Source organism: Tyto alba, unplaced genomic scaffold, assembly GCF_018691265.1.
Source record: "Tyto alba isolate M040663 unplaced genomic scaffold, T.alba_DEE_v4.0 Super-Scaffold_39, whole genome shotgun sequence".
NCBI classification, from domain to species: Eukaryota; Metazoa; Chordata; class Aves; order Strigiformes; family Tytonidae; genus Tyto; species Tyto alba.
The window spans coordinates 901,394-914,403 of NW_024881314.1; the positions used below are offsets into that span (position 1 = coordinate 901,394).

The 13,010-nt window shown below is 44.7% G+C and overlaps 1 protein-coding gene across 3 annotated transcripts in view; it reads left to right on the forward strand.

Annotated features, from left to right (window-relative positions):
- RNF213 (ring finger protein 213) overlaps nt 1–13,010 on the forward strand; it is a 49,697-nt gene that overhangs the window by 7,627 nt on the left and 29,060 nt on the right. For 2 of the 3 annotated variants that reach the window (XM_042802321.1, XM_042802323.1), the window contains exons 10-25: nt 478–533; nt 827–980; nt 1,504–1,659; nt 2,330–2,428; nt 3,256–3,378; nt 3,776–3,956; nt 4,544–4,717; nt 4,987–5,145; nt 5,432–6,036; nt 6,334–6,499; nt 7,098–7,315; nt 7,880–8,020; nt 8,218–8,379; nt 8,834–9,974; nt 11,666–11,859; nt 12,241–12,393. In XM_042802321.1, coding sequence (XP_042658255.1) covers nt 478–533; nt 827–980; nt 1,504–1,659; nt 2,330–2,428; nt 3,256–3,378; nt 3,776–3,956; nt 4,544–4,717; nt 4,987–5,145; nt 5,432–6,036; nt 6,334–6,499; nt 7,098–7,315; nt 7,880–8,020; nt 8,218–8,379; nt 8,834–9,974; nt 11,666–11,859; nt 12,241–12,393 — 3,882 coding nt within the window. The remainder of the gene's footprint in view (nt 1–477; nt 534–826; nt 981–1,503; nt 1,660–2,329; nt 2,429–3,255; nt 3,379–3,775; nt 3,957–4,543; nt 4,718–4,986; nt 5,146–5,431; nt 6,037–6,333; nt 6,500–7,097; nt 7,316–7,879; nt 8,021–8,217; nt 8,380–8,833; nt 9,975–11,665; nt 11,860–12,240; nt 12,394–13,010) is intronic. The other variant, XM_042802322.1, reaches the window with a different exon arrangement.

Sequence of the window (13,010 nt, forward strand, 5' to 3'; positions counted from 1 at the left end):
AGCAAAAAGCATTGTTGGCATTGATGAGAAAAGAGTTTGCTCATCTGGATTTGCTGTTAGTCACTGATGGCAAACATTTTAATCACGAGATCCTCCGATGACTGCCTGAAACTATTTTTCACACAGCTCTTGGGAGTGTGGGCAAGGTGCTGCTGGTTTGAGAGATTTTCCTGCCTGATGTGAAAACATTCGTATTTGTGTGAGGACAGCAGGAGCTGGACATTATGACTAATAATAATAAATTTTAAACACCTAGATTGTAAGAAGTGTGGGATTTGTTTGTACAAATAATAGTCACCTGAATGCTGACCGTGACATCCAGTAAATAATTTTTGCAATTTTATAGTGTGTTTATAGAAGTGTTAGAGAAGGCATGGAAGAAGACTGAATTCCCTCTTTTACAGCATCCCCTCAACTAATGAGAAAGCAGCCCGTAGAATTCCTTCTACAGTTTAATATTTATCTTTTAATTTTTAGGTAGTAGAGAGACTTGTAAAGACACTGCTGTGTATCTTGGACGAGAAGCAGGCCAGGTAACTGAAGTGCACTTTTGCAAGAGCATCATCCTTTTTATTTACACCATGCTTGTGGGGTGGGGTAATGCTTATTGCTTGGACATGTGCATTGAAATCTATACAAATGAAAGAATCCTGTATTCTATATTCTATTACTCTGTCAGATAGCAACATTTTTAAAAATCCATCTGAGGGAAGGGATGGTTAGTTGATACACTGTATTAAATTTGGTGGGTTTTTTTCTTTTTTTTTTTTTTTTTTTTCCCCTCTGAGTAGAAAATAAATTCTTCGTCTTTCTTCCTGTCCTTCAGAGCTGTGGAAGCTTGCTCTTGGCAGTCCTACTTGACCTGTTGCCTCAAGCTACACAAGAGAGTCTGCAAGTGCCTCAAGGGGGGATGTTGGTTTGTGATTCCCGCCACTTCTGCCATGATGATTTCAAAGGTTGCCAAACGTCAGCCCGTAGTAGTGAGTACCAAGGAACCATTCATGGGTTGATATGAGCAGGACATCTAGAAGTATTACAAAAATGGTACCACAGACTGGTTTTAGATCATATCCATTCTCAATTTGGAAAACCTAATACTGTAAATTAATCAAGATTGTGATACTTTGAGAAAGGTGTGAAATCATTTAATGATTTTGATTCTTCTTATTGAAAATAAGGTCAAATGCCTAGGTTGGCTGTCACGAGTTTTGGTTTATGTGTTTTTTTTGTTTGCTTGGTTTGGTTTGTTTTTTTTCCCCCTTAAACATATGTTGTCTTTACTTCCTGGAATAAGTGTTCTTAAGCACAAACTGTTTATAAGCATTGCATTTTCCCAGCCTCCCTTTATCCTTTATTCAAGTAGTGGTGGGTTTCTGTTGCTGGGCATGCTTGTGCTTTGGATGCGTTTAGGTCTTCTGTTTTAGAAATATTTATTTAAATCAGTTGTACGTTGCTCTGCTGCTTGAACTGTTCTTATTTTTTTAATTTTTCCTGTGTGTGCAGCAGGCTCCAGGAGATGCTGTGCAGGAAGTCGCAGTGGTAGAAGTATTCACTGAAGCTCTGAGAGACACTCGAACCTGGTTCAGAAATGCTTTAAACAAGAAGTTATTGGAAGAACATTTGGACCATGTGACATTCTCTTTTTTTTGGGAACTTCGGGTTTGTCACCTTCTAATAATATGAATAAAAAGGTGTTTTACCATAGCTTAACCCTACAGTTTTGAGTCTAATGGCTCTTTGCTGGGAACTGTAGCTGCTGTGGCTGGGTAAGGAATGAGGTGGGGACAGGCAGTACAGCCTACAGGCTGAGAAGCTGCATTGTTTTACACACCGTTGGGCTGAAAAGCAAAGGGCTATAATTGGTGCTGCTCAGCTCACCTTATTTCTCCTTTATCTTGGCTGTTCCAAGAGGTATTGCTGGGATGAGGAGCCGCCCCTTGTTGGTGTTTAGCTGGAGCTATTGTCTTGCTCACCCTGTATGTCCTGCTGGCTGTGCTCAGGCCCTCTGGCAGCAGAGTGCTGAGCAGCTCCTGACAGCCGGACTGGCTGCTGCCAGCCCTCCTTGGGACAGCTTCCAGCATCAAGGTGGAAGTGGTTTGTCCAAATGTCTCCATTAGCAGCTGGGATGTCTTGACACGGGGCTTAAAAGCTGCCCTTTGCAGCTCTGGGAGTGCTCTTTTTCTTCTTGGATGGAAACATCTGACAGGATGCAGGAGACTGCAGACTGTCTGAGGAGTGTGGGGGCCTCACTATAGTTCTTCTAATTCCATTATTTGAATGTTAAATCTCAGCACTTAGTGTTTTGGGTTTGTTTGCTTCTTACCTGCAGGCCTGGAATGAATTTGTGAAGATCAGCTTTCCAGACGAACAGTTCACTGAGAGGTGGAAGAAGACTTTACTTGCAGATCTGGAGAGAAGAATTCAGGAGGTAGGGTGGGCTACAGGCAGTCACGGCATGCTGGTGGGCCAAGCTCAGAGCGGATGGACAGTCTTCTGCTGTGCTTAGAGAATAGCTTCTAGAACCTGAATGGGCACGCTGAAAACACTGTGGCTTTGGTCATAAAAATTGCCGTTGCTGTTCTAAACCATATTTTGAAGGCTCAGAAGTTGGCCAGAGAAATGTACCATGCTGTATTCTTGGCGTTAGAGACTCCAGTAGCCTGCCAGCCTGGCTGCAGCGCTGGTCTGGTTCTAGCAGTGACTGATACCCCGCTGCTTTAAAGGAAATTGCACATGCCAGGCAACTACCACCCCTGTAGTTTTCAGAAACAGTGGGTGTAAGGTAAGAGCCCAAGAACTTACAGAAGCCAAGTTGGCTCTTGTCTCTTTCATTCATTGTGCAGCAGCTGTGTTGCCCAGGCTCCCAAATGCACACCCAAATGTGTAGGTCCCTTCTAAATGAAACTTGTATACCTCCTCATCTCCTTTCTACATCAGTTGCAGAATTTTTTAAGCCATTGATTTTTATGGTACAGTCAAGAAGCAAATATTTCCTGGTGAAAGTTGGCTTGGAGAGATGCATATTACGTAATCATACATTTTAGATGGAAACAGTCTAAAAGATTTTCCAAGCATTTATTTGTGTTTCCTTTCACTGCCAGGCTCTGATAAATGGGCTGATGCTTGGCTCCACTAGGAAACTTAAATTTTTTTACTTGGTTCCTTTTATTGTCTTAATGCAGCACTCTTTCATGCTTTCAGAAGAAACACTTTGGAAACTTCGAGTTGATAAGAAATCTTCCTTTTGCCCTGTAGGAGCCTCCAGTTAACCAAATCTTAGTCTACTGCTGTCAGCACTCCCAGTTTACACAACTTGACTCTTCCATTGACTGGTGTTTCCGTAATTGTGCCACAGAGGCTGTAACTGCAGCTTGCCAGGTATTGTATTTCCCCTCAAGGTAGGAAAAGAAAAAGTCAAATTTCCTGTTGCACAGAAATCCTGTTGTATAGTACAGAGATGTGCATTGTGCTGGATGGAGAGTTGCACATTCAGTCTCTTTTTGCTTGAGTTGCTGTGGATTGTTTAAGTTAAAGCAACAAAAAAAAAATAATGACAAGAAATCAGGAAATGAGGATCCACTTACAAAGGGTCCATGAAAAATACTCGTAATGCTTTTGCCATCCTGGCTTCTGGTGTCAGTCATGTCATACAGCTCTTTTGGAATATGCCTCAGCTCTGGAGGTGTGACTTCCTGGCATCAGTGCCTGATCCCAAGACAGACGGCTGCAGTGTAATCCAAAACACTGATACATTCCTCCCCTCTGTTTTCTGCAGACTCAGAGCAATCTCCTTGACAAGATATCTCCCTACAACATGGGCCAATTCAGCCAGCTTGTATCGACTATTATTGTGAAGTCATGGCCAATCAAGAGTAGGCAGTCTGAGGATGATTTTGATCAGATTTTGCACCATGTGCTTACGTGGCCTGACATCACACATATCTTCAGCTTTAATGGTACGGCTGTTACAGGAGTCTATGAAAAGCTGTTCTCACCATTCCCACTTTGCAGAGCAGCAAACAGATATATAAAAAATTGTCTTGCTCTTGTTCTATCCCCCCTCTCAAAGCTCAAGGTATTTGACCTGGTTTGGGAGAGGAAAGGCTAAGGAAGAGGAAGGTAGTATTCCTCTTGTGCTAATCCACTGCAGCTGCTTCAGGATTTGTACTGGACTGCTGAACCTGTAGATCAAGTGGATTTGTAGAACATAACTTCTTTTTCTGAGAAGTTCTACTAAGTTTTTGCTACACAAAAATGCAAAGTGTTGGTCATGTGAATGGGTGAAAATGGCTTGTGTTTCCTCCACAGGTTTTGGGTATGGTCTCTCCATGGGGAGCTTTCTGAATTGCTCTCCTGAGATCCTGGCTGTTTCTGCTCAGAAAAACATGAGGGGTGGTGTGAGATGAGTTCACAGGCTTTTGGGTGGGGATTCGAATGGGAAATGGAAAGACTCTGTATCATGATATTGAACAGTTATTGATTCTGCCTAGTTTTTGTGAAGCAGGGCTGATCTAGATTTTTACATGCTTTATTTCTGGAACAGGAACAAACACAAAACTCCTAGAAAAACTTACTGATGAAGCGAAGAATGTCATGGCCACAGCAGACTCTGTGTTTATGAGTGTCACTGATGACATCCAGAAAGGGTGTATCCTTGTGAAACATCTGGAAGAGATTTTCCAGCATGAGAAACAGTTCATCTGTATCTGGGAGATAAGTAAGAGCACCATTCAGAGGTGGCATTGTTGGCAGCATTGGAGTGATGGATGGCCTACTCTGTTAACCTACTCAGTGATTAGTAATGCTGATCAGGTGCTTCAGCAGTTAGCAGTGCTGCCCTTGTCTTTGTCCTTTATATGGAGCTCCCAGCTCCAGTTTGTGTTGTCTTAATTTCACTGTGGTGTTTGTTTGCAAGTCCAAACCTGAGTTATGGGTGCAGGGGGTGGGAAGTATCTGCCTTGTGACTACAGATAAGTTTTCTTTCAGAGCACCAGCAGCTGTTGGGTGAACACAAGGAACTAATCCAGAGACAACTGAAAGAATTGCTGCGGAGGAGGCGAGAAGAAGTAACACTTCTCAGAAAAGAGAAAAAAGCAATAGGAACCTTCCTGAGCATGTGTAGGAAGGTGCAGGCATCTGTGAAAGGTAATGTTCTGGGGGAGCAATTTGAAAGTGGCAAGTCCAGAAAACATAATTTTCTTTGAAAATGACTAGGTTTTGTAAACAGGTTTTATTCTAAACCACAGCAAGGATGAGGAGGGGTGGGGAAAGTAAACCTAGAGCATTTGAGGGATCAAGTGTGTGCTTATGCATCAGATGATATTCGTAGGGGTCCACATGCAGAAGAGCATTTTGTAATCCGGCAAATTAGATGTAGTAAGCTGAGCACAGGCTAGACATCTGATCTACCTCTGTCCTGTCTCTCTTAAAGTGGATGTAGGTGAAGTGGAATTTCAAAACTTGGAAGATCTTTCCTCAAAAAGACTAAATACAGTTGTGATTATGGGAAAGAGTCCCCTACAGACCTACTACAGCTTGAGCCCAAAGCTGAAAGAATTTGCCCAGAAAATGCACTCTTTTAAGGACAGCCTGATCTTCCAGAAGTTCTGGGAGGAAGCAGCGCAGAAGGCAGGAGAGGAGTATGGAAGTTCAGAAGAAGAGGAGGAGGAGGATGACGATGGCAGCATTGTTTCTGTACTGGACCTTGATAATGTTTTCAGCAGTCTAATCTCCCCTTGTTTTGAGAGCTATGAAAGGTTGTATGATGATCTCAGATCTGGAAATCTCACGCTTTCTGCAGTTGATACAATTTTTCAGGAATTCATAAATCATCCTGAAGATATCAAAACTGAACTAAATACCATATGTAAACTTAGACCTGGAGAAGACAGAGACTGGGTTGATCAGCGATTCCAGCAGATCCAGCAATACCATGAAATGCATTTAACTTTTGATGCTGCAAAGATCATTGCCAATGTCAAGGAGAGTTTAAACCTCTCTGGTGACTTCAGTATCCTGGAAAACCTGTTGGACATAGTAAGTATCTACTTTTTCAGCTCTGTACTTGTCAGGGTGTTGTCTAGAAAGCTTGGGTAAATCTGAACCTTCCTGCAAGTCTATCCCAGTCTGTCAAGAGCCATTCCCTGTCCCAAAATGCTTACTTGAGATAAAAATTAAGTGTCCAAACAAAGCGCTTTTTGTGTAATCTTTTTAAAAGAGGAGTGGTATTCCTCTGTTTGGGGTGTGGCTTTGCAGAGGGCTTTCCTTTCCCTGCTGGAGAACAAGTTGTATTTCCCATTTCCAGACTGAATGTTTGCACTGCTTGCTTTGTAGACAGAAAAGCTTGAATCGTACAAGACACACAAGCTGGATTCCATCAGCCCTGATCTTATGCATGCCAAGAGACTGCTGCAGGGGATCACTGTGAACCGTCGTGGGTGTCTGAGGGAGCTGGCCCAGCAGAAGGAGTTTGTCTGCTGGGTCAGAGAAGCACTGGAAGGTGCGTGCTGCTCACCCAGAAGTCAGGCACATAGTGCTAGAAGGGATGCTCAATCCCTGACCTGTCTGCTTTATGCCATCACAGCTTTTGGTCTTGGTAGTTACAAGCATCTCTTACAGGTTTTAGTGTGGAACGTGCTATGAGGCAGTCCTGTCAGACATGCTCATGCAGCACACAGTAGCTACCCTGCCCGATAGCTGGGCCTGGTCTGAAGGGTTGTAAACGCTGCCGCTATTCCGTTCAGACTGGTTACTGAGGAGAACAGGGGCCATCCGTTTAACAGGATGGCAGTGGTCTGATTAGTTGTGTGTCTGCCAGCTCAGTGGTCTTACATGCCCAGACACACACCGCCTTTGTGTTGCTTCCAGCCTGGCTGTGAATCTGCTGTTCATGGCAATGCAGGGAAGAGCCAGGGCAAAGGATGTCATTCATGCGGATGGATCGCCTAGCAAAGTTGCTGGCAGGATGGGTGGAGGGGAGTTGCACAGGAGGTGCTGTTCAAAGGCATCCTTTCTGCATTTTCTGTAAAAGGTGGTGATGTGGAATGGCATTAAAGCTGCCTCATTTGTTGTTCATTCATGTGTTTATCTCATTTAAGGTATAAATGAGCTGAAGGTATTTGTGGACTTGGCATCCATCTCTGCTGGGGAGAATGACATGGACGTGGACCGTGTGGCGTGTTTCCATGACACTGTGCATGGCTACTCTTCCCTGCTCTATGAGCTTAGGCAAGAGTCAGGGTTTGTGGACTTCATGTGCTGCTTGAAGAAGCTGTGGCGAGCCCTGGACAGTGATGAGAATCTTCCCAAGAAACTGGTGAGTTCTGCTGGAGCAGGTCCACTCTGCATCCTCTTGCGTTTCTGCCTTCCAAGAGTGGCTGGAGGATTGACTGCACGGGGCAAATTGCACTCGTGTGTGAGCATCACAGCAGCTCTTATTATTGGAAGAAAAATATCTTATGTTTTTGTGGCACAAAATTCACTGCAGCAACTAACTGGTATGCTTTGGAGAAATCCATGATACCGCTGAGGCTTTCAAGTGTGATGTGGTGTAGCTTCACTCTTGCAAGAGTTTGAATGATGATGCAAAAGAGGGAAGGCAGATGGCTGGGAACTCTGTCTTATTTCTTGCAGCAGGGCGTGTTTCTATAGCGAGAGGCATTGAAGCACTGTGGGCTCTATTTGTTCAGCCTCCCATGGTGTTGGTAAAGAACAGCTGTGCAGAAAGATCAGGCTGTGGCCAGTAGTCATTCCTTTCTTCCTTCTGCATCCTGAAACTCTTATGCCAGCCCAAGCTGTTTGTCCTGAGCACAGATGTAATCCTGGAAGAGAGTGCCAACTCAGAGCGATTAGGACAGTGCCATGTCTTCTCTTCCCACAGCGTGCTTCAGCTCAACATTTAGAGTGGTTGAAAACGGTGAAAGAGAGCCATGGGTCTGTGGAGCTGTCGTCACTGTCACTGGCAGCTGCCATCAACAGCAGAGGAATATATGTTCTCAGAGCACCAGCTGATGGCCAAAAGGTGAGGCTGCTTGGCTTTCCCTCCCCTCCTGCAGACAGCACTGCTGGCACGTTGGTGACTGGCAGAAATGTGCTGTAGCTTTTCTCCTGCTCTGCACGGTTCCTTTTTGGGGGGCTGCTGCCCCTTGCTGGGCAGAGCACTGCCTCAGGAGTGGAACCTTCAGTGCACATCAGCGCTAATGACTTACTCTCTGGCAGGTTTCTTTGGACAATGTCCTGCGCTTCACCCTCCCGGGGAGCTCTGGGGATAATGAAGCATCACGGAAATACTCTCTGGCAGAGCTCCGTGAACTGCAGAACAAACTGATGCTCATGTCAGCAAAGGGAGAGCAAGGCTTGGAGGTGGAGAAGTTCTCTGAGGTCAGATTTCAAACCTGGGGAGTTACTGATACTGAGGCTGGGCTTGGATTTTGCCTTGAATATCAGCTTTTAAGACTGGTTTACAGCTGTGTTGCTGGGGTTGGATGGTAGCAGGCAGATAAATGTTCCTACCTCTGTGATTCCCTGTTAAGGTGGAACTAAGCTGGAGACTGGACAGTGGACTGGTACCCTCATCCTCTGGCTTTACTGGGGATGCTCCTGGCTGGGAGGGTTGCTGTGCTTTTGTAGCAAGCTGGGGATTCCTTCCTGGCTTCTGGAGATATTGCTGTTTTAAAAACCACAGAGCGTCTTTTGTTACTGTACAAGGTCTGACAAACCTGACTTGGGACTAAAGCCCTGATTTTCATTGAAAGTTTCCCTGTGGTTTCATGACTGGGATTTGTTTTGGTAAATCAGCTTAGTTTTTTTTTTTTCTCTGTCTATCCTCACACAGATCTTTTCCAATGTCCAAAGACTTGCACACGCCTTTATCGACCTCTATTCAGCTGGGAACATGCTCTTCCGCTCCTGGCTTGCCCATGTGTATTGTTCACCCAAAAGAGAGTCGTGTGTTCTTCTAGACTTCTCTCTAGGACTAATCCCAGTGCTAGAAGGGCAAGGAGATATGGCAGCTGTGCTCCCTAGCCTCTGCAAGACCATGGAGGGTTTCCTGGAGAGTTGGAAAAGCTTCATGTATGAAAAGCGATGCCAGCATTTCTACCTGAACTACTACACTGCTGAGCAGTTGGTCTATTTGTGCACAGAACTGGGGCAGGGGACGCCCAGCCAGGGTGCCCTGATGATGCTTTCGTTCCTAAAACACAACTGCAGCGATCAGGATGTCCTTAGAGCCTCCAGGAGTGAGGTGCCTCCCAGCTCGAGGAAGGCGATTTCTGACTTCCAAGTGATGGTGGATGGAGAGAAGGACCTGACTGCACGGCTGGAATGCATCTGGGAGTGCTACATGTGCAACATGGGCTCCTTCCTTCCCAACTGCCTGGATATTGATACGCTTGGTGGGTGGCTGAAGAATCTGGCCAGCTGGGAGAAAGAACACGTCACACGAGACTTTCCACAGGATCTTCTCTATGTTGGTCAGCCCAACCTCATCACGTGCCCTCGCTCGGAGGTGCTCACATCTGCTCTGGCTATTTACATGAACAGCCCTAACCAGCCCCTTCCCACTTTTGATGAAGTTCTCTTGTGCACGCCTCAGACCACTGCTGAGCAAGTGGGGCTCTTCCTCAGGAGGTGCCTTATTCCCTGCAGTGGAGGAGAGAAAATTTACACCATGCTGTACGCTGATGAGCTGAGTTACGATGTCAGCTGCAGAGCAGAGGAGCTGTTCCAGCACCTCCGGCACTACAACAGGCCCTATCGCCTCATCATTCTGTGCAACTGCGAGAGGGAGCACAGTTACATCCCTTCAGTCTTCAGCCAGTACAAAGTGCACATGATACCCCAGAGGCCACTAGCTGAAATCCAGCGGTACCTTCAGCACCACTACAGAGTCACTCAGCCTTCAAGCTCAGCTGCTTCTGTGTTCAAGGACAATATGTGTGTTGGGATTGTGTCCTCCAAAAGAGCTGGTGTGGGTAAGGTGTCGTATGCAAAGTCGGGTCTGCTGAGTATTGAAAACCAGCCAGGTTTTCTGCCCAAGTAGTAAGCATCTAGTCAAAAAGAACGATTCAGACTATAGCCAGCAGAGTGAGGTGAAAGCTGTAAGGACAGCCCATCTTGTCCTGAGACAGGCATCTCTAGAGATGGTTCATCTTGCTAATCTGACACCTGTCTCCTTTTACTGACTTCCATCATTAACATAAACTAGATGATAGCTAGTGCTGGATGAATCCGGCCTCCCGGGGTTAAAATATGCCTGCAGGAAAATATATGTGAGATGGGACAAGGGTTGTAAAGCCTGCTGGTTGTTCTTGCATAGGAAATGATTGTTGGCTGTCTCTTAATGCAAAAAGCTGGAGAACATTAAGTAAAACTACTCGTCGTGCTGAAAAGCAAACAGAAGAAGGTGGTTCTTCAAACAATGCTTAGGGAAATTGTGGAACCCAAAGCTTTACACAGGATTAAAATGTGATTAGATACAGTCATGAGAGAAACATCCATCAAATGGTATTAAACACAAAGATGCTATCTCTGACATCACAGTTCCTGAGCTGCAAATCACTGAAAAAATACTGGGAAGGAGACACTGTGTGTCAGCTGTGTTCTCGCCCTGCTCCTTGGCTGTTGTCCCCTTAGAGATCGGTAGTGCAGTGCGTGCTCTGGCTGTCTGGCTGCACGTGTTTCTTGTGTAAATGTTGAGTCTGAAATACTTCTAGTGTGTGCATACAGGAGCAGCATCAGACCTTGCTTTTTCCTTACAGCAGCCATTCTAGGGCTTTGATGGAGTACCACCCCAATGAGGAAGGTTAGGGTCAAAAGGGAAAGTGTGCTACATTATTTTCCAGGGATTAGTGAGTAAATCCAAAACGGTTTTGGTAACAAATTGCATCCTTTGTCAAACTTCAGAAATTCAGGGCAGCTCTTGGGTGTTATCCATGAATGGCTGCTGCCTTAGCTTCAATCTGGAAAGCTGCATAAACCCACCTTTATTCGTTGCATTACAAACCTTTCATACTGCTGAGGGTGAGTTTGGAGCTTCCAAGAGGTTGGAAGAGACAGCTTTACCCAGCCACCCAGAACTGGGAAGTATTTGTGAAATGAACCTCCCACAGCCAGCTCCTGAACTACACACAGCATGAAGGCTGTGACGGGATGTGGCCAGTGCACATGGAACAGTCTTTCCATTCCCGTGTTAACCTGGGGAACAGCAGATGCAGACGACAGCCAGGCACAAACAACAAACCCAAGTCATCGGCATTGCCCAAACACTGGCAAAAAGAGTTTCTGCACAACAAGACAGGATACTTGAGGGTGCTTTTATCTTTGACAAGAACCATTTTTTTCCCCCCATGTTTTGACTTTAGAAACAACCACATAATAGAATAGATTCAAGTCTTAATAAATAATAAAGCCTTTCTCAATTAGTTTAAGCAAAACAAGCCATGTGGATAAAGACAGCCTTCAGTAGCCAACAACAGCAATGGCTTTGATTCCAGGCTGCAGCTGCTCTAACCAGGTTTAGGCTTTTGGCTTCTGGAATGCCTTTTAGGGGGGTTGAGAGATTTCAGAGGACAGGGTACTTAGGCATTTGACTTTTTTCTATTGTGTCCTTAATATGATGTATTTGATATTGATGGCTTTATTTTGGTGGGTTTTGTTACAACAGGGAAATCTCTGTATGTGAAAAGGCTGCATGAGAGACTGCAGGAAGAGCAGCCTGACTATACAAAACTTCTGAAAACCATCAGACTGATTGAACCAGAAGTGGATGAAGATAAAGTGCTAAAATTTCTTCTGCCTTTTCTGAAGAGAAAACACCAGACAAAGCCCATGATATTCCATTTTGATATCACCTCTTCAGTAAGTACATCCCTCCCACATATCCTGCCTTGTCATAGAAGTTCTGTGTGAGTCCTTGCAGAAGTTGTTTCTTTAAAGCTTTTGTTTCTTAGTAAACTATTTCACTAGGATGTGTTTTCTAATTATTGTGTAAGTAAGTAACATAAAGGACTCTTTACTGTCAAGGTGGTTGCACTCTGGAACGGTTTGCCCAGAGAAGCTGTAGAGTCTCCAACCCTGGAGATGTTAAAAACCTGACTGGACATGTTCTTGGGCAACTGAGCCTGCTTCAAGCATGGGGGCTGGACAAGGTGCTCTCCAGAGATCCTCAACTGTTCTGTGATTCTGTGAAGTTACGATGAGTAAATAAAGAGGAAATGCCTTTGTCTTCTCTTGTGATAGGTGCAAAGTGGAATTCCAGAGTTTCTATTCAAGCTGTTGGTTTTGCAGTATCTGACAGATAATAATGGAAATATGTGGTTACGACAGAAGTGCCATTTGTATATCATTGAAATCCTTGAGGTATCACCAGTGCCAAAGAAAGCAGCAAGGCTTGTATGTACACAGCAATGTTTGATTTCTTTTGATTTTCTCAGTCATTTTGCACATACGTTTGTATATAGCTGCACATGAGTTGTAGAGTCTATAACCGTAAGTGTAGCATAGGAGCTCCCTGTTTGTGTCAGGGTGTACTGTGCATCTCCGTTACACAGTGGTGTTGTACAAAGTGATATTAAAACCAGGCAGTAAATTATACCTGTTGGGGTTTTCTTGGGTTGGTAATTTCTGAAGGCCTGTTAGTCCAAGCCTCTCTGGCCCCACTGTAACATTTGCAGGAGACATAAAAATGCAAAAGCTAATCTTCCTCATGTTACTTTGCGTGTTTGAAAGTTACTAGAATATTTACATGCAGCTGTAAGCACAGAGTGTAGAAGTGACAGTGATAAATAACAGTTTCTTGGATTTAGTTTTCTTTTTCTTTGAGGTGGCACTGAGAAGGGGCTGGAGGTGACAAAGGACTAATGTTACAAGAAGGAGACTGTAGGAGGAAATAGGATTAACTGTTGTGATGCACTTTAAGCAAAAGAAGTGATGCACAGGGAGAAAAGTGTCATGGTTGTATAGGCTAGCTGCTGTTCTTCAGTTGGGCCTGTGATTTTAGGCAGGAATAC